This window comes from Haematobia irritans, chromosome 2 (assembly GCF_050003625.1).
Source record: "Haematobia irritans isolate KBUSLIRL chromosome 2, ASM5000362v1, whole genome shotgun sequence".
Taxonomy (NCBI): Eukaryota; Metazoa; Arthropoda; class Insecta; order Diptera; family Muscidae; genus Haematobia; species Haematobia irritans.
This window is the reverse complement of record NC_134398.1, coordinates 12179622-12201570: the sequence shown is the minus strand read 5'-3', so window position 1 is coordinate 12201570 and position 21949 is coordinate 12179622. Positions and strand designations below refer to the sequence as shown.

The following is a 21949-nucleotide window of genomic DNA, read 5'->3' as shown; positions in this document are numbered from 1 at the left end:
ATAATTTTGATAAAATTTTCTATAGAAATAAAATTTTGACAAAATTTTTAATAGAAATACAATTTTGATAAAAATTTCTATAGAAATAAAATTTTGACAAAATTTTCTATAGAAATAAAATTTTTACAAAATTTTCTATAGAAACAAATTTTGATAAAATTTTCTATAGAAATAAAACTTTGATAAAATTTTCTATAAAATTAAAGTTTTGACAAAATTTCCAATAGAAATAAACTTTTGATATAATTTTCTATAGAAATAAAATTTTCACAAAAGTCTCTAGAAATAAAATTTTTACAAAATTTCCTATAGAAATAAAATTTTGACAACATTTTCTATAGAAATAAAATAATCTATAGAATATAAAAAAATTTCTATAAAAATTAAATTTTGACAAAATTTTCTATAAAAATACAATTTTGACAAAATTCTTTATGAAAATAAAATTTTCTATAAAAAAAAAAATTAAAAAAAATTATACAGAAATATAATTTTGATAAAATTTTCTATAGAAATAAAATTTTGACAAAATTTTCAATAGAAATAAAATTTTGATAAAAGTTTCTATATAAATAAAATTTTGACAAAATTTTCTAAAGAAATAAAATTTTGACTAAATTTTCTATAGAAATAAAATTTTGATAAAATTTTCTATAGAAATAAAAGTTTGACAAAATTTTCTATGGAAATAATATTTTAAATAATATTTAAGAAATAAAATTTTGATACAATTTTCTATAGAAATACAATTTTAAAAAAATTTTCTGTAGAAAAAAAAATTCTATAAAAATTAAATTTTGACAAAATTTTTATAGAAATAAAATTTTGACAAATTTGTTTATGAAAATAAAATTTTCACAAAATTTTCTATTGAAAAAAAAATTAAAAAATTCTACAGAAATATAATTTTGATAAAATTTTCTGTAGAAATAAAATTTTGACAAAATTTTCAATAGAAATAAAATTTTGATAAAAGTTTCTATAGAAATAAGATTTTCTATATAAATGAAATTTTGACAAAATTTTCTAAAGAAATAAAATTTTGACAAAATTTTCTAAAGAAATAAAATTTTGATAAAAATTTCTATAGAAAAAAAAATGAGAAAATTTTCTATAGAAATAAAATTTTGACAAAATTTTCTATATAAATAAAATTTTAACAAAATTTTCTATAGAAATAAAAATCTAACAAAATTTGCTATAGAAACAAATTTTGATAAAATTTTCTATAGAAATAAAATTTTGATAAAATTTTATACAAAAAAATAAAGTTTTGACAAAATTTCCCATAGAAATTAAATTTTGATAAAATTTTCTATAGAAATAAAATTTTAACAAAATTTTCTATAGAAACAAATTTTGATAAAATTTTCTGTAGAAATAAAATTTTGATAAAATTTTCTACAAAAATAAAGTTTTGACAAAATTTCCAATAGAAATAAAATTTTGATAAAATTTTCTATAGAAATAAAATTTTCACAAAAATCTCTAGTTTCTCGGTTTATATGGGAGCTATATCAAAACCTGGACCGAGATAGCCCATTTTTGAACTTGGCCTGCGTGCAGAAAAAAGGCGATTCTGTGCCAAATTTCAAGACGATAGCTCCATTATGGAAGACTGTAGCGTGATTAAAACAGACAGACGGACATGCTTATATCGTCTAATTATTTCTCCCTGATCAAGACTATACATATATACTTTATACAGTCGGAAATCGAAATTTCGATGTCTTACAAACGGAATGACAAACCTAAAATGTTGACAAAATTTTCTATTCAAATAAAAATTTGACAAAATTTTCTATAAAAATAACATTTTGGCAGTTTTTTTCATAATTGATAGTTGACAAAATTTTCTATAAAAATAACATTTTTGAAAAAATTTTCTATAGATATACAATTTTGACAAAATTTTCTATAGATATACAATTTTGACAAAATTTTCTATGGAAATAAAATTTTCACAAAATTTTCTATAGAAACACATTTTGATAAAATTTTCTATAGAAATAAAATTTTGATAAAATTTTCTATAGAAATAAAATTTTTATAAAATTTTCTATAGAAATAAAATTTTCTATAAAAATAAAATTTTGACAAATTTTTTTATGAAAATAAAATGTTCACAAATTTTTCTATAGAAAAAAATTTGAAAAAAATTTCCACAGAAATATAAGTTTGATAAAACTTTCTATAGAAATAAAATTCTGACATAATTTTCTATAGAAATAAAATTTTGATAAAAATTTCTATAGAAATAAAATTTTCTATATAAATAAAATTTTGATAAAATGTTCTATGGAAATAAAATTTTCAATAGAAATAAAATCTTCTATAGAAATAAAATTTTGACGACATTTTCTTTAGAAATAAAATATTGACAAAATTTTCTATGGAAATAAAAATTTTTGGTTTGGTAGTTTTTTGTAAAATGTTCTCAAAATTTTTGTTGATTAGATTTGGCTCGAGTTTAAAACTGAGAAAAATTAGGAAATATACAACAATGCGTATGATTACTAAGAATTGTGGCCCATAGAGCGTATGATTGTTATTTTTTCTTTGAGTAAAGAATAAAATAACATTAAAAGTAATTAGAATATAGTAAACAATTAAATAGTAAAATTTTGACTTCTTCTCGCTTCAAAACTTATATATAGATAGGATCAAAGATAAACCCTTTTTCCCTTTACTTTATTAAAACAAAGACTTTAACAATACTTCTACTTTATTGAATTTCATATAGTTTTGGTTTCAATCATTTTATAAATTTTCAAAATTACCAACTAATATATATCCAAACGAAACATGTGGTTGAAAAAATGGCATTGGCAATCTCTCGAATTAGTTCACTTTTCAATAGAATTTGATTTGTTTTCCTTTGGTCATATACGAAACCCTTTGAGTGGTTGGTGTTTATTTATTTTGTTCAACAAAAGTTTGGTTTTTTGCAATTTTTTTTTTATTAATTTTTAACTTGAAGTTTTCCAACCTTCAAAATACCTCTCTACGGGATTTAGAATTTTTTCCAATTTTCCCCTGAGTGTCCATTCGTAATTTTAGTTGGATAGTTTGGAAACATACAAAAAGACCCTTCCTTTTCACATAGTCAACGTTTTTTTGTTTTTTTTTTTTTTTGTTTTCAACTGCAACTGATGTTCATTCCTTCATTCCAGCTTTGAGGCGAAAGGTTGTGCTAAATAAACAATGAAACAAAATTGGTGTATAGTTGTGGTGCCTTATGTATATATAAACGTGTAATATTTCTAACGTAAAGAAGTAACGAAAAGGCATTGGCGAGATGACTAGAGAAAGATATGCAAATGTTTGAGTAACTAAACAGGAAAATTCCATTAGAGGGAGCTGTTTTTTGTTTTGTTCTGGCGACGGTGGCGGAAAAATGCAAATATTCTAACGAAGTTAATGAAAAGCTAAACAGGAAATAGTTTTTCACGTTTTATGGCTTTGTGAGAGTTTAAAATTCCAGGAATTACTTTTTATGGATTTTTTTTTTTGCATTGTTTACATTTTCAATACTTTGAGGTAAGCTTTGTGGGAGTTAATATTAGGAGAAGGGAGAAAAGTTAAAATAAAATAACTAAAAGTATAGCTAGAATAAAATAAACACATATATAAGAAAATTTATTTATACAGAGGTCTTTAACTACAGGCTGTCTGAACTTAAATGGCCCTTCTATTCGAAAGGCATACGAGAAATTATCGTGAAGCTAATGGTTCCCCAAAACATTACTTGAGATGAACACACCAGAGATTTGTAAAACCTAATTTCACATTAACCGGACACTGTAGGCGTTATAACTTCGAAACTTTGCATGGGACGGTGACGAAAAATACTTATCGGACCACCCTCCTAAGTTCAAATTGTTCTAATTTTGGTGAAGGATAGGCCTTGGATTCATTTTTGTTTCGTCAGTCATATCTTGGTCTACAAATTAGTACTGGATATTAGTGCGTATGATTACTGTCAATTATGAGCATCAATGCGTATGATCGATATTATTTCTAGAGAAAAAAAAATTATATAAAATTTTATAAAAATTTTATAACATTTTTAAATCTAAACATCTCATTGGCAAACTTTTTTCTACATTGGAATTTGATTCAGTTAAAGGAACCGAGTACCTTGTGTCTATGCGGTCCCCTTCGAGTATCAATTAGTAATGGACAGTATTGCGTATGATTAATATCAATTACGATCATTAGTGCGTATGATTGTGTTTAATTCTAACCTAGAAATTATCATAAGTAAATGGTTCTTCAAAGCATTATTAAAGATTTTTATGCCTTAATGTCACGTGGTTAAATATTCTCTTAAACATTGTAAACTGATTTCTATAGAGCATCGGGTAACCCATGTCAACTGTCAAATACCTCCGTTAGTATTTGTGTTGTTGTCACGGTTGTCACTCGTGTTAAAATTTTATTTCTATAGAAAATTTCGTTAAAAATTTACTTCTATAGAAAACTTTGTTAAAATTTTATTTCTATAGAAAATTTTGATAACATTTTATTTTTATAGAAAATTTTGTCAAAATTTCATTTCTATAGAAAATTTTGTTAAAATTTTATTTCTATGGAAACATTTGCCAAAATTTTATTTCTATTGAAAAATTTGCCAAAATTTTATTTTTATGGAAAATTTTGCCAAAAATTTATTATTATGGAAAATTTTGCAAAAAATTTATTTCTATGGAAAGATTTGCCAAAATTTTATTTCTATAGAAAATTTTGTCAAAATTTTATTTCTGTAGAAAATTTTTGGTATACAAAATTTTGTTAAAAACTTATTTGTATAGAAAATTTTGTCAAAATTTTACTTCTATAGAAATTGTTATGGAAGATTTTGCCAAAAATTTTGTAAAAATTTCATTTCTGTAGAAAATTTTGTCAAAATTTTATTTCTATGGAAAAATTTTGCCAAAAATTTTGTCAAAATTTCATTTCTGTAGAAAATTTTGTCAAAATTTTATTTCTATGGAAAAATTTGCAAAAGTTTAATTTCTATTGAAAATTTTGTCAAAATTTTATTTCTAAAGAAAATTTTGTCAAAATTTTATTTCTACTCTACATTTTCTCAAAATTATATTTCTATAGAAATTTTTTTAAAAATTGTAGGTTTGTAGGAAATTTTGTAAAATTTTTTTATTTCTATAGAAAAATTTCTCAAAATTTTTGTTTTACAGAAAATTTTCTCAAAATTTTATTACTATAGAAAATTGTGCCAAAATTTTATTTCTATAGAAAATTTTTGCAAAATTGTATTTCTATGGAAATTTTGTCAAAATTTTATTTCTATGAAAAATTTTGTGTAAATTTTATTTCTATAGAAAATTTTTGTCAAAATTTTATTTCTATAGAAAATTTTGTCAAAATTTTATTTTTATAGAAAATTTTGTTGAAATTTTATTTACAAAATTTTATTGTTATGGAAAATTTTGCCAAAAATTTATTTCTATGGAAAGATTTGCCAAAATTTTATTTCTATAAAAAATTTTGTCAATATTTTATTTCTAAAGAAAATTTTGCTAAAATTATATTTCTATGGAAAAATTTGCCAAAATTTTATTTCTAAAGAAAATTTTGCCAAAAATTTATTTCTATGGAAAGATTTGCCAAAATTTTATTTCTATAGAAATTTTTTTCAAAATTCTATTTTCGAAGAAAATTTTGTCAAAATTTTATTTCTACTCTACATTTTCTCAAAATTATATTTCTATAGAAAATTTTCTCAAAATTATAGGTTTATAGGAAATTTTTAAAATTTTTTATTTCTATAGAAAAATTTCTCAAAATTTTTGTTTTACAGAAAATTTTCTCAAAATTTTATTACTATAGAAAATTGTGCCAAAATTGTATTTCTATGGAAATTTTGTGAAAATTTTATTTCTATGAAAAATTTTGTGTAAATTTTATTTCTATAGAAAATTTTTGTCAAAATTTTATTTCTATAGAAAATTTTGTCAAAATTTTATTTTTATAGAAAATTTTGTTCAAATTTTATTTCTATGGAAAAATTTGCCAAAATTTTATTGTTATGGAAAATTTTGCCAAAAATTTATTTCTATGGAAAATTTTATTTCTATAGAAAATGTTGTCAAAATTTTATTTCTAAAGAAAATTTTGTTAAAATTTTATTTCTATAGAAAATTTTGTCAAAATTTTATTTCTATAGAAAATTGTGCCAAAATTTTATTTCTATAGAAAATTTTTGCAAAATTGTATTTCTATGGAAATTTTGTCAAAATTTTATTTCTATGAAAAATTTTGTGTAAATTTTATTTCTATAGAAAATTTTTGTCAAAATTTTATTTCTATAGAAAATTTTGTCAAAATTTTATTTTTATAGAAAATTTTGTTGAAATTTTATTTACAAAATTTTATTGTTATGGAAAATTTTGCCAAAAATTTATTTCTATGGAAAGATTTGCCAAAATTTTATTTCTATAAAAAATTTTGTCAATATTTTATTTCTAAAGAAAATTTTGCTAAAATTATATTTCTATGGAAAAATTTGCCAAAATTTTATTTCTAAAGAAAATTTTGCCAAAAATTTATTTCTATGGAAAGATTTGCCAAAATTTTATTTCTATAGAAATTTTTTTCAAAATTCTATTTTCGAAGAAAATTTTGTCAAAATTTTATTTCTACTCTACATTTTCTCAAAATTATATTTCTATAGAAAATTTTCTCAAAATTATAGGTTTATAGGAAATTTTTAAAATTTTTTATTTCTATAGAAAAATTTCTCAAAATTTTTGTTTTACAGAAAATTTTCTCAAAATTTTATTACTATAGAAAATTTTCTCAAAATTGTATTTCTATGGAAATTTTGTGAAAATTTTATTTCTATGAAAAATTTTGTGTAAATTTTATTTCTATAGAAAATTTTTGTCAAAATTTTATTTCTATAGAAAATTTTGTCAAAATTTTATTTTTATAGAAAATTTTGTTCAAATTTTATTTCTATGGAAAAATTTGCCAAAATTTTATTGTTATGGAAAATTTTGCCAAAAATTTATTTCTATGGAAAATTTTATTTCTATAGAAAATGTTGTCAAAATTTTATTTCTAAAGAAAATTTTGTTAAAATTTTATTTCTATAGAAAATTTTGTCAAAATTTTATTTCTAAAGAAAATTTTGTTAAAATTTATTTCTATGGAAAGATTTGCCAACATTTTATTTCTATAGAAAATTTTGTCAAAATTTTATTTCTAAATAAAATTTTTTCAACATTTTATTTCTACTCTACATTTTCTCAAAATTATATTTCAATACTAAATTTTCTCAATATTATATTTCTATAGAAAATTTTCTTAAAATTGTACATTTGTAGGAAATTTTGTAAAATTTTTATTTCTATAGAAAAATTTCTCAAAATTTTTGTTTTACAGAAAATTTTCTCAAAATTTTATTACTATAGAAAATTGTGCCACAATTTTATTTCTAATGGAAATTTTTGTAAAATTTTATTTCTATGGAAATTTTGTCAAAATTTTATTTCTATAAAAAATTTTGTGTAAATTTTATTTCTATAGAAAATTTTGTGAAAATTTTATTTCTATCAAGAATGTTCTCAAAATTTTATTTTTATAGAGAATTTTGCCAAAATTTTTGTTTTATAGAGAATGTTGCCAAAATTGTTGTTCTATAGAAAATGATTTTAGTTCTATAAAACATTTTGTCAAAATTTTATTTCTTTAGAAAATTTTGTCAAAGTTTTCTGCTACAGAAGATCTTGTCAATATTTTGTCATAATTTTATTTCCATAGAAAAGTTTGTCAAAATTTTACTTTTATTGAAAAGTTTCTCAAATTTTTCTTTCTATAGAAAATTTTGTCAAAATTTTATTTCTTTAGAAAATTTTGTCAAAATTATTTTTCTATAGAACGTTTTGTCAAGGCTTTCTTCTATATAAAATTTTTTCAATATTTTATTTCCGTAGAAAATGTTGTCATAATTTTTATTTTTCTAGAAAATTTTTCCAAAATTTCATTTCGACAGAAAATTTTGTCATAATTTTATTTCTATAGAAAATTTTGTCATAATTTTACTTCTATAGAAAATTTTGTCAAAATTTTACTTTTATTGAAAAATTTCTCAAATTTTTCTTTCTATAGAAAATTTTGTCAAAATTTTATTTCTTTAGAAAATTTTGTCAAAATTCTATTTCTATAGAACATTTTGTCAAGGTTTTCTTCTATAGAAAATTTTGTCAATATTTTATTTCTATAGAAAATTTTGTCAAAATTGTATTTCTATAGACAAATTTGTCAATGTTTTATTTCTATAGAAAATTTTGTCAAAATTGTATTTCTATAGAAAATTTTGTAAAAATTTTAGTTCTATAGACAATTTTGTCAAATTTTTAGTTTTATAGAAAATGTTTTTATTTTTATAGGATTTTTTTTTTGCAGAGATGCAAAATATTTATTGGATCGCCTCTGTGTGTTCGAAGTTTCGTGAAGGACATGTCTTTGATTCATTTATGTTTTCTGAGTGATATCTTGGATTATCAATTAGTAATTGGATATCAGTGCGTATGATTAATATCAATTATGATCAACCATGCGTATGATTGATAATAATATGAGACTAGGAATTAATGTAATATTTAACCAAAACAATAGTTTTACCGGTGAACCAAATCTTTTAACCCTAAACATCACATTGCTAAACTTTAGTATCTTCACTGGAAATTGGTTTTGTAAGAGAAATTAGTTATCTAATGGCAATTGTCATATAAATAAGTTAGTATTTGTTCTCTGGCGACAATTTTGCATCAAGCGAATAGTCTGGATCACTCTCGGTTGCTCGAAATTTGGAAAAGGACTTGTCTTCGGTTTTGTTTTGGAAATGATATATTGGGGGTACCAGTGCGTATGATTACTATAAATTATGGTCACCCGTGCGTATGATGGTTATTAATTCTTGGCCAAAAATTATTGTAAAGCAAATGCTTCACCTAGGCAACATCGTTGCTGAAACTCCAGGATTTTTAAATTTAAAAAATTACATTGTTATAGTGAAAATTGATTTGCATAGAGGTAGTGGATATCTCGAGTCATGCTTTTGTAATGGATTTATTTGCTACATCAACAGACAGTATTTAATGGTATCATCTTCTAAATTATCTGTGACCAAGAAATTAGATTTTTTTAACATAAACATTTGGTAGAGAATATGCAAATGCCATACTCTATTGTTACCATATAAACGCCCTTCGCTTTCTCTTAAAATTTAACGTAAAATCGAAAATGAAGAATACATTTATTTCCAATACTCTAGATTAAAATAAAACTTTTTTTATGATGCCAGCTAAAAAAAAAAACCATATCATCATTCAAAAAATTCTTAATTAACATTGACTCCATTGTTTGTATAAGAATAAGAAAATCAATTTTACAAAATAAACTTTGTCTTCAATTATAAATTTTGCAATGCCATCCATTTCATCTACAATTTACTTAACCGAAAAAGTGCAATTCAATATTTTTCGAGACACTGAGTCTTCTCCTCCCATTATTCTCTCCTTAATAAAACTTATTGCCATATCAATTTATCCAACATTTTTTTTTTGTTTTTCTTCTCTCAATTTACAATTGCAGTCACATCATTTGGTTACGCCGCCACGTCCTATGTTCGTCATCGTTAGCTGTATTTGCTGTTTGCTGCAATCGTGCTCGGCCTTCATTATCCTTTTGCCCATTTGGTTTAATCGTCAGTGTGCCATAACATTTTTGAAAATGCAATTTTGCGTTTCAACTTCCAGTATAATGGTCATATTTTTACTGGGATTTTTGAAAATGTTACCAGTGGTAAGTACAAAGAAATACTCACACATACATATTCATAAATTTTTACAAATACTTAGACATATAAATTTAACATCCTCTACTTCAATACTTTTAAAAGTGTCTGTGGGAGGAATCTTAAGGTTTGACTAACTTATTGGTGGCCTTTTAATTTTTTTGGGGGAAATTTATTACAATAAAAAGTTTATTAATGGTTTGCCTTAAAAATGAAAAATATTTAATATATATTAGATGGGGATGGTAAAAACTTATATATACTCCAGAGTGGTGACCACAATTGGGGACGGAGAGTTATCGAAATTAAGATATTTTTTCAAAATGTTATTTCTAAAGAAAATTTTATCAAGATTTCACTTCTATGGAAAATTTTGTCAAAATTTTATTTCTATAGAAAATTTTGTAAAAATTTTAGTTCTATAGAAAAAGTTGTCAAAATGTTATAAAAAATTTTGTTTCTATAGAAAATGTTCTCAAAATTTCCCTCCTATAGAAAATTTTGTCAAAATTTTATTTCTATAGGAAATTTTGTCAAAATTTTATTTCGTTATTGTTGTTTTTGATCTCAGCTTAAAGCCATTGACTAAACTACAAGTGTAGCTTAACCAACAGAGGAAAAGTATGCTTGTCAGTATGCTATAGTATGCTATAGGGCTTTGCCCAAATAAATTTGACAAGCCTACTTTTCCTCTGTTGGTTAAGCTACACTTGTAGTTTAGTCAATGGCTTTAAGCTGAGATCAAAAACAACAATAACGATTGAAGAGAAGCCAACAATAACAAACAAAACGAAAATTTTATTTCAACAGAAAATTTTGTCAAAATTTTATTTGTATAGAATTTTTTTTTTCTATAGAAAATTTTGTCAAAATTGTATTTCAATAGAAAATGTTGTTAAAATCGTATTTCTATAGAAAATTTTGTCAAAAATTTATTTCTATAGAAAATTTTGTCAAAATTTTATTTCTATAGAAAATTTTGTGAAAATTTTATTTCTATTGAAAATTTTGTCAAAATTTTATTTCTATAGAAAATTTTGTAAAAATTTTATTTCTACAGAAAATTTTGTCAAAATTTTATTTATACAGAAAATTTTCTCAAAATTTTATTTTTATAGAAAATTTTGTCAAAATTTTATTTTTATAGAAAATTTTGTCAAAATTTTATTTCTATAGAAAATTTTGTCAAAATTTGATTTCTATAGAAACTTTTTTCAAAATTTCACTTCTACGGGAAAATTTTGTCAAAATTTTATTTCTACAGAAAATGTTCTCAAAATTTTATTTTTGTAGAAAATTTTGTCAACATTTTATTTCTATAGAAAATTTTGTGAAAATTTTATTTCTGTTGAATATTTTGTCAAAATTTTACTTCTATAGGAAATTTTGTCAAAATTTTATTTCTACAGAAAATTTTGTCAAAATTTTATTTGTATAGAAAATTTTGCCATTTTTTTTCTATAGAAAATTTTGTCAAAATTTTATTTCTATAGGAAATTTTGTCAAAATTTTATTTCGTTATTGTTGTTTTTGATCTCAGCTTAAAGCCATGCATTGACTAAACTACAAGTGTAGCTTAACCAACAGAGGAAAAGTATGCTTGTCAGTATGCTATAGTATGCTATAGGGCTTTGCCCAAATAAATTTGACAAGCATACTTTTCCTCTGTTGGTTAAGCTACACTTGTAGTTTAGTCAATGCATGGCTTTAAGCTGAGATCAAAAACAACAATAACGATTGAAGAGAAGCCAACAATAACAAACAAAACGAAAATTTTATTTCAACAGAAAATTTTGTCAAAATTTTATTTGTATAGAATTTTTTTTTCTATAGAAAATTTTGTCAAAATTGTATTTCAATAGAAAATGTTGTAAAAATCGTATTTCTATAGAAAATTTTTTCAAAAATTTATTTCTATAGAAAATTTTGTCAAAATTTTATTTCTATAGTAAATTTTTTCAAAATTTTATTTCTATAGAAAATTTTATCAAAATTTTGTTTATAAAGAAAATTATATCAGAATTTCACTTCTATAGAAAATTTTATCAAAATTTCACTTCTATAGAAAATTTTTTCAAAATTTTATTTCTATGGAATATTTTGTCAAATTTTTATTTCTATAGAAAATGCTATTAAAATTTTATTTCTATAAAATTTTTTGTCAAAATTTTATTTCTATAGAATATTTTGTCAAATTTTTATTTCTATGGAAAATTTTGTCAACATTTTATTTCTACAAAAAATTTTATCAACATTTCATTTCTATAGAAAATGCTATTAAAATTTTATTTCTATAGAAAATTTTGTCAAATTTTTATTTCTATAAAAAATGTTGTCAAAATTTTATTTCTATTGAAAAATGTTGTCAAAGTTTTATTTCTATAGAACAATTTGTGAAAATTTTATTTCTATTGAAAATTTTGTCAAAATTTTATTTCTATAGACAATGTTGTCAAAATTTTATTTCTACACCCAATTTTGTCAAAAATTTATTTTTATAGAAAATGTTGTCAAAATTTCATTTCTATAGAAAATTTTGCCAAAAATTTATTTTTATAGAAAATTTTGTCAAAAATTTATTTCTATAGAAAATATTCAAAATATTATTTCTATTGCAAGTTTTGTCAAAATATTATCTCTATTGCAAGTTTTGTCAAAATTTTATTTCTATAGAAACTTTTTATTTTTTTATTTTTTTTTTTTTTTTTAATTTTGGCAAAATTTGATTTTTAAGGAAAAATTAGTAAAAATTTTCGAAATAAAATTTATTTCTATAGAAAATTTTATCAAATATTTATTTCTGTAAAAAAAATTTATCAAAATTTTAATTCTATAGAAAATGTTGTTCAAATTTTGTTTTTTAGAAAACTTTGTCAAAATATTATTTCTATAGAAAATTTTGTCAAAATATTATTTCTATTGCAAGTTTTGTCAAAATATTATTTCTATTGCAAGTTTTGTCAAAATTTTATTTCTATAGAAACTTTTTGTCAAAATTTTATTTTTTTTTTTAATTTTGGCAAAATTTGATTTTTAAGGAAAAATTAGTAAAAATTTTCGAAATAAAATTTATTTCTATAGAAAATTTTATCAAATATTTATTTCTGTAAAAAAAATTTATCAAAATTTTAATTCTATAGAAAATGTTGTTCAAACTCCATTTTTAGAAATTTTTGTCAAAATTTTATTTATCATTTTTTTATTTATTTTATTTATCAGTAAAAAATCTATAATTTTTGATAGAATCCTACCAACTGTGGCCACGACCCTGCCATATAGCAATTACATTTTAGTGATAAAAACCTATTGTCTTTCTTTATTTCAAGGATACATCTAATATAGGTGTATAGTTGCACACAAACTCTCATACTAACACACACATACTTAAACCTCCAAGACAATAACCATAGGGCATACTCGTTTAAGGAAACGGAAACAAAAGAAACCATAACACTACCATAGCACCAGCTCTTGCAGTTTGGAGCTGCATGATTTTTCAGCTTCCTTCTTCAATTTTTTTTTTGTTGTTTTTTTTTTAAACAAAATAAAATAACATAAGTCTTTTGGGGGTAGCAAAAGGATTCAAAGGACAATTACTTAAAATTTATTATGGTCATAAACAAAACAATTGGGTACCAAATTATCCAAATGCTTTGTAGAAAAAAAAAAACAAACGAAGTGATTTTTCTTTCGCTAAAAAATGAGGAAAATAAAATGATTTTCAAGGAGACAAAAATTACATAAAATATGAGAATTAAAACCAAAGGCAATATGCCATAGAGTTAATCGGGAAAATATGTTTTCATTGACCATATTTATTATTGTTTTGCAAAAGTTTGCAAAAAATATATCAAAGTTGTTTTATGGCAATTATAAAAAAATATGGTTCATGGTCACTTGGGTTAATGGAATTTTTTTTTTTCGATTCAAAAAAGAAAATGGTCTTAAACATATCGAAAAGTTTGGACTAATCAATTGATTAGGCCATAGCTCTAGCCTTCAAAAAGGTGTTCAGAATTTTGAAAGGAAAAATTTATTGAAAAAAATTTGTCTAAATAAAATTTTTATTCAATTTTTTTTATTAAATATTTAATTTATTTACCTAATGTTTTATTAAAAACAAACGTCAATCACGCAAATTTATTGCATCAATTATTTTTTTAATGTTTTGTGTCTTAAAAGCTATGAAGAAATTTCTTTATTACAAAAACAAAAATTATTTAAAACTATATAAATTGTGTGTCCTAAAATTTAGGTTGCATAATCCAATATCAGGCCAAAGTTTTTTTTTCTAATGCAAAAAATTTAGGTTTCAAAATATTTTCTATTAGATCAATATTTTTTAGTGTGAATCCAATAATTCTCCAAACGAAAAATGCCCTGCCAACATTGATGGAAATATGATCCCTGATATAAAGCCACCCCGCACAACATGACCCCTAAAGATTTTTAACATCTAATTACCAAGAATGGTAAAATATTTGCAAAGATGAAAGCTTTGTCTCCTAAAGTCCTAAAGTAAAAATTTCCATATCATCAAAGAAATTCTTTGGAATTTAAGTCAAGTTTTTTTTTGTGTTTTGTACTTTAGTTTCAGACATTTGAAGGAATGTTAAATGAAAAAATTCTTATCTCTCAGACATTACCATATGCCATGATGGCTGATGACTGTTGAATGGTTTCATTCATTTAATCGCATTTTTGCTTTATTCAATCTGCACCAATTGAAAGTAACTACCAAATACCATGACTGTGGTTGCTTGCTTAAGTTTAGCATTACAAATGAATTTCTTAAGATGTTTTGTCTTCCATATTGTGGCTTGATTCTCTTGCATATTCCTTTAAAGACAAAGCAAATGAACTTGCAATAAAAATAAACATTTTTTCCTCATGAAAATTCTTCGGAAAGCATAAGAGATACTCTTACAGATGGTTGGATGGAAATACCACCTATCCTTATCCCCATTAAGAAACTTGGACCTTGTCCCAAAAATGTGACGCAAAATAATAAGAGGCAAATAAAAAGAAGGCTTGATTAAAACAAATGTAGATATATGGAAAAGAATGGGAAGAAAGGAAAAGAAAAAAATACATGTATATATTCATTCCTGATTTGGCAAACAATTTTGACAAAATCTTCTATGGGAATAAAATTTTGACTAAATCTTCTATGGAAATAAAATGTTGTTCAAATTTTCATAAAATAAAATTTTGACAAAATTTTCTATCGAAATAAAATTATGACAAAATTTTCTATCAAAATAAAATTATGACAAAATTTTCTATAGAAATAAAATTTTGAAAAAATAATCTTTTAAAATAAAATTTTGACAAACCTACCTATAGAAATAAAATTCGCACAAAAGTTTCTATAGGCATAAAATTTTGAGGAAATTACCTATAGAAATAAAATTTTGATTAAAATTTCATAGAAATAAAATCTAAATCACATTTTCACAGAAATAAATTTTTAACAGAATTTTCTATCAAAACAAATTTTTTGACAAATTTTTCGAAAAAACTAAAATTTTGACAAAATTTTCTATAGAAATTAAATTATTAGCAAATGTTCTATAGAAAAAAAAAATTGACAAAATATTCTATAGACATTAAATGTTGATCACATTTTCATAGAAATAAAATTTTGATAAATTTTGCATAGAAATAAAATTTTGATCAAATTTTCAAAGAAATTTTTAACAAATTTTAAATAAAACTAGCGTAACCCGGCCCGCTTCGCTGCGCCTTCCGAAGCGTATTTGTAGGAACATTTTGCGTCAACTTAGTCAACCATATCCTTCATGCTGAGAACAACTTCGAAAAGATTTGAATTCTTTCAAACAAATCGGACTACTTGCTTTTTCGTTTATAGGTACAAATACGGCGGATACGCATATGTAAAACGGTTCGTCTTCAAAAATGTCGGGGAGAGGGTGTACCCTTTCCGCCAAAAATGTAAATAATGTTCTGTATTCAAGTAGACAATCTTCTATATTTCTTGTGAATTTTAAGTGTGGTTTGCAAGGAAAGGTATCCTTCTCCTAAACATATCTGAAAATTAAGCACTATATTATAATAACATACAAATAATTACTGTTTCCCATCCAATAAATCGGAAAAAGCAAAAGTAGTAAAAATTTTTACCACATTAACATTTGCTAAAATGTTGGAAAATTATGCACCCTCTACGTTGGCTGCCAATTTCATGTAAATTTCAGCCTGTGCAAAAATTATAAAATTATGTACCGAGTTCCCATTTACGGACAACCCTCTACTTTCAATTTTTGGGAGCCACCGTGGTGCAATGGTTAGCATGCCCGCCTTGCATACACAAGGTCGTGGGTTCGATTCCTGCTACGACCGAACACCAAAAAGTTTTTCAGCGGTGGATTATCCCACCTCAGTAATGCTGGTGACATTTCTGAGGGTTTCAAAACTTCTCTAAGTGGTTTCACTGCAAGGTGGAACGCCGTTCGGACTCGGCTATAAAAAGGAGGTCCCTTGTCATTGAGCTTAACATGGAATCGGGCAGCACTCAGTGATAAGAGAGAAGTTCACCACTGTGGTATCACAATGGACTGAATAGTCTAAGTGAGCCTGATACATCGGGCTGCCACATAACCTAACCTAACCTAACTTTCAATTTAAGAAAAAAAAACGGACAAAAGGGAACCCTCTCCCCACCTTCGCTCCACTCCGACCTGATATCGGACTATCACGTACCCTATATTAATTTCACAACTAATCAATGGTCCCTATAAATTCTATCGAAGTAAATCTACAAAGTTTATTTCAATTTTCCCCTTCCCCAACCAGATATCGAAAAATCATATACTAATTTAAAAATCATGTATAAATTTAATCACATCCTCCCACGTTCCCTGTAAATTTTCAAGTAGATCGGCGATGTTTAAATTTTGCTCTATTGTTTTAAAGGGACGTCACTTTCCCCGATACAATATCGACAAACACCGTAGTGAATAGCACCCCTAACCTTCCCTGAAAATTCTTGAAACTTTCCTTCAAGTGTGGGGCAAGGAAAGTTGCCTCTTCATTCATAAACTTCCCCCACTGCCTATGTAAATTTCAAGAAATCTTAAGAATTGTTGTTTTTTTGCAGTTTTAGAGGAGGACCTCCTCCCCGACTAAATATCGAAAAGTGATGTAGCGTATCTTTTGTAAACGTCCCAGAAAATGTCAAGCAAATTATAATCCTAAAGAGGCGGCCTCTCTTCCGTCCAAATATCACAAAATCAGGTATCAACTATTAATATCGTAACCTCTCCCCAGTCCTCTGTAAATTTCAAGTAACTCGGTAAAGTTTAATTGTTTCTCTATATGTACTTAAGAGAAGCGGATGTCTCCCTATGCCCTTTTATTTTTATTAAAAAATTAGGAACATGATATAAATATCATAACCTCACTAATTTTTCCGTAAAATCTCAGTCGGGGGAGTTTAGTTTTGTTTTCACTGTACTTTAAAAAAAAAGTCGGGCAAAGGGGTGGTCCCCCTCCCCGACCAAATATCGAAAAATAATGTAGCTGATTTTTGTCTAGATGCCAACCCCAACATTCAATGAAAATTTCAAGCAAATCGCATAATTTTGTTCCAAGTTAAAAAAAGTAGGGCAAGGGGGAGGTCCCCCTCCCCGTCCACATATGAAACCATCAGGTACCCCATATTAATTCCATAACCTCACCGCATGTTCTCTGTAAATCTCAGATAATTTAGAGAATTTTAGTTTTTTCACTGTACTTTAAAAAAAAAGTCGAACAAAGGGGAGGCCCCCCTCCGCCACCAAATATCGAAATATAAAGTTACGGATCTTTGTCTAGATGCCAAACCCAACTTTCAATGAAAATTTCAAGCAAATCGGTCAACTTTGGTCCAATTTTCAAAAAGTCCGACAAAGGGGAGGTCCCCCTCCGCGACCATATGTCAAAAAATGAGGTACCCTATTTTCAGCACATGAGTGCCCCCCACGATCTCTGAAAGTTTCAAGTAAATCGGTTCAGCCGTTTTCGCGCCAACCCGGAACATACAAATAAACAAACAAACATAATTTGAATTTTATATATATAGATTTAACTGAAATTTTTATATAAATAAAATTTTCATAGAAGTAAAATTTGATGAAATTGCCTAGAGAAATAAAATTTTGACAAAATTTTCTATAGAAATAAATTTTTGACAACATTTTCTACAGAATTAAAATTTTAATCAAATTTTCAATAGAAATAAAATAATGAAAAAAAAAAATACTTTTGAAATAAAATTTTGACAAAATATTCTATAGAAATAAAATTTTGACAAAATTTTCTATAGAAATAAAATTTGGCAAAATTTTCTATAAAAATGAACTGTTAATCAAAATTTCCATAGAAATAAAATTTTGCCAAAATTGTCATTAAAAGTTAGTCATCCAAATCTGTCCGTTTTTCATTGAGATTGCGAATGAAAATGTTAATCATTAATTAATAGAAAATTCATAATATTCATGCACTTTTTGCTTTGGTTTCATTTTAAATGACAAATTTCATTATTATTGTCAAACTTTTTTCCAATGGACCACATTCCATGAAAATCCAATAATAATACCAAAAATCTATCATATTAAAGAAAATTTTATTTTGAAGTTTTTGATCAAATTTTTGTGCTCTATAGATTTTTTACTTGCAATGGACTTTGATAGTATGGCCTACTACGAAAATTACAATATTTTAATGATATGAAAATGCTGTCAAGATTGTACTTCTATAGAAAATTTTGTCAAAATTTTATTTCCTTGGAGAACTTTGTCAACATTTTATTTCTATATAAAAATTTGTCAAAATTTTATTTCTATGGAAAGTTTTGTCAAATTTTATTTCTATAGACAATTTTTTTTAAATTTTATTTCTATAGAAAATTTTGTCAAAACTTTATTTCTATACAAAATTTTGTAAAAAAATTATTTCCATGTACAAATGTGTCTAAATTTAATTTCTGTAATTTTGTCAAAGTTTTATTATTTTGACAAAATTTTCTATCGGAATAATAAAATTTGGAATAAAATAAACTGTTGACATAATTTTCTATAGAAATAAAATTTTGGCAAATTTTTCTATAAAAATAAACTTTTAATCAAAATTTCCATAGAAATAAAATTGTGGCGAAATTTTCAATAGGAATCAGATTCCAGTTGGACATAACGGGTAACGTGGAAGAACTCCGAAAGAGGCTCGCCCATTTCCTTGGCACTGAACATGAGAAAGAGACACTAGAGAAGCTGCTGGAAATCCAGGAAGAGCATGACCTCACCGGGAAGAAGTCACCAAATCATAAGGCTCCGGTGAGAATTGTGGTTACCGGAACCCAGACCAGCATGAATGATACGACCACCACGGAAACAAGAAAGAGCGAGCCGACAGGGGAGCCGAGTAGTCAAAGGGATGACAGCCAACATAACGCGGCTCGTCCTTACCCGACAGCCACATAGGATTGGCGAGCGGTGGCTGATCAGGTCCGGTAATGGGGAATCAAATACAACGGCGAACGCGAACCTATGGAATTCATCGAACGAGTGGAGGAATTGTCAAATTTTGCTCCAAAATTTTCTATAACAATAAAATTCTATCAAAATTACCTTTGACAATAAAATTGTGATCAAATTTTCATAGAAATAAAATTTTGTAAAGTATTCACCGATACAAATATAATTCCAAATTGAGCATATTGTGAACAAAAAAAATCACCGGATAAATCCTGAAAACTAGTTATTGGAAAAAATGTCCTCAAGACAATATTGAAGCCCTGAGGAGATAAATTTTTTGGCCCCCAGACCATGGACATTCTAACAAGGCTCAGCAAGCATCAACCAATAATTGCTTAGAAATTATATTAATCGCTTCATTTCTAAAGGTTGAATTACATATCAAGCGTGAGAGCCACCGTGGTGCAATGGTTAGCATGCCCGCCTTGCATACACAATGTCGTGGGTTCGATTCCTGCTTCGACCGAACACCAAAAAGTTTTTCAACTGTGGATTATCCCACCTCAGTAATGCTGGTGACATTTCTGAGGGTTTCAAACCTTCTCTAAGTGATTCCACTGCAATGTGGAACGCCGTTCGGACTCGGCTATAAAAGGGGGTCCCTTGTCGTTGAGCTTAACATGGAATCGGGCAGCACTCAGTGATAAGAGAGAAGTTCACCAATGTGGTATCACAATGGACTGAATAGTCTAAGTGAGCCGATACATCGGGCTGCCACCTAACCTAACCTACATATCAAGCGTTAATCCGTGCGTTGATGGTAGGGTTGATTTTTTCAGTTTGAATCATTCTAACAAAACTATTGCTTTCAAAGAGAAAATTCAACTCTTCAATCAACTGACGCATTAAAGCATGGTATGTAACTCAACCTTAACGCACAATGATCGCTAAACGTCCGGATCACAATCCGTTTTTTATTTTGGCACATTTTGGAGTGTAAAGTTGGCACTAAAACATACCAAGATATCGATCATCCCAAGACTGATCTTCGCCGACAATCTAATAATATCCGTCTGTTTGTGTTAATCACACTACAGCCTCCAATTCGGCTAGAAAATCGAACATAGTACCCTCCTTTACTCTACTCCTCTCTCACACTCTGTTTCCCTTTCAGAGCTAATCTTTAATCCCATTAAATTTCACAATGCACATATTTACTTTATACATTTTCATTTTCTTTTTGCAATGCCAGAACTTCTATTCAAATATTTATTAACTTAAATTGAATTGAATTGAATTGAATATAATATGGGGCAGCCACTTTGTGATTCGGTTATGAAAAATCTCACGAGCAGAATATGGTGCTTTAAGCCTGATCATGGTAGTCATATTTCTAATATAGATTTTCATTATTAAGGATATACCTTCTTTATAATTATAAAATTAAAATCCGATCATATATCTAAAAAAAATATTTTCTTATTTGAATTCATAAATAATATCTCTATTTGGCAAAACCTTTGGTAGACGAATAATTTGATGTGTTGACAAACTTATCCTATCTCCCATCGCATTGTGCAGGTTATCAATACTTTTAATGTACAAAAAAAAAAAACAAAACAAATAATACGAATCTTAAATCTCATAAGACAAAAGAAGTTTACATACATCTCTGTTTTTTTCCTAAAGCATTCAACTTGGGCTCATGTCTTTTTCATATCATTAGGTCACCTACATATAAACAACCCTGTCTTTCTCATATGAACAGTCTCACAAATACATATCACACATATGCGAGTACATATGAGATTGTTGTATGATGAAATTATTTACGCATAAGTAAATGTAAAGAGCATTTATAATAATCACAGTCCTGATCGTTTAGAATAATTTTATAAGGGCACTTTAATGCAGACTAACGCACTCCACCAACACAAAACAACAACAACAACAGGGCATTCAACTGTACACGCGTGTACAATGATGCCGCATTGCTACACACACTCATGTGTGGGAGTGCAAGCCCACACTCAAAATCCCCTCTACCTCTAGCAACCAACAAACCATTGCAATGAGAACTGCTAACGATGTCTTCATATATTCATTGTGGATGTTTTGTTTTTTAGTTTTTAATGGGGTATACAGGTATAAAATTTAAAATAATAATGATTATGGAATTGTTAAAGAGATTTGTGTTTTGTTTTTATTGCATTTCGATTGAAAGGAGGATATTGGTGTTGCTGTGGTATACAATATTAACTAAGAGAACTGGGAGAATATGCACGATTAAATTGAAAGACGTTTGAAATGATTTAAATAAAAATAGAATTGTGACACAAAACGTAATTGTTTATTGTTTTAAAGTCAGTTGTCGATGGTCAGACAATTACTGTGTGAATGGAGTGAGATTACAGATAACGGTTTATCAGTGTTGCCAACTATTAAGAAGGACAAATAGGTACATGATATAAAATTTATAGCAAAAAACAAGTGAGTAAAGTAGAAAGTCGGGCGGGGCCGACTATATTATACCCTAAACCACCACTACTGAATTAGTAAATATAAGCATTTGTGGGGTATCATTGGTATAGGTTTTGGAGAACATAAAGGGGGGTACATGTTTATTGGTGTCTTGTCACAATCTGAGCAG

The 21949-nt window shown here is 25.8% G+C and overlaps 1 protein-coding gene across 1 annotated transcript in view; it reads left to right on the top strand.

Moving 5' to 3' along the window:
- The window catches only part of LOC142223481 (uncharacterized), a 525017-nt gene that overhangs the window by 403107 nt on the left and 99961 nt on the right, over window positions 1-21949 (top strand). Inside the window, exon 16 of the mRNA XM_075293366.1 lies at window positions 9625-9834. Coding sequence (XP_075149481.1) covers window positions 9625-9834 — 210 coding nt within the window. The remainder of the gene's footprint in view (window positions 1-9624; window positions 9835-21949) is intronic.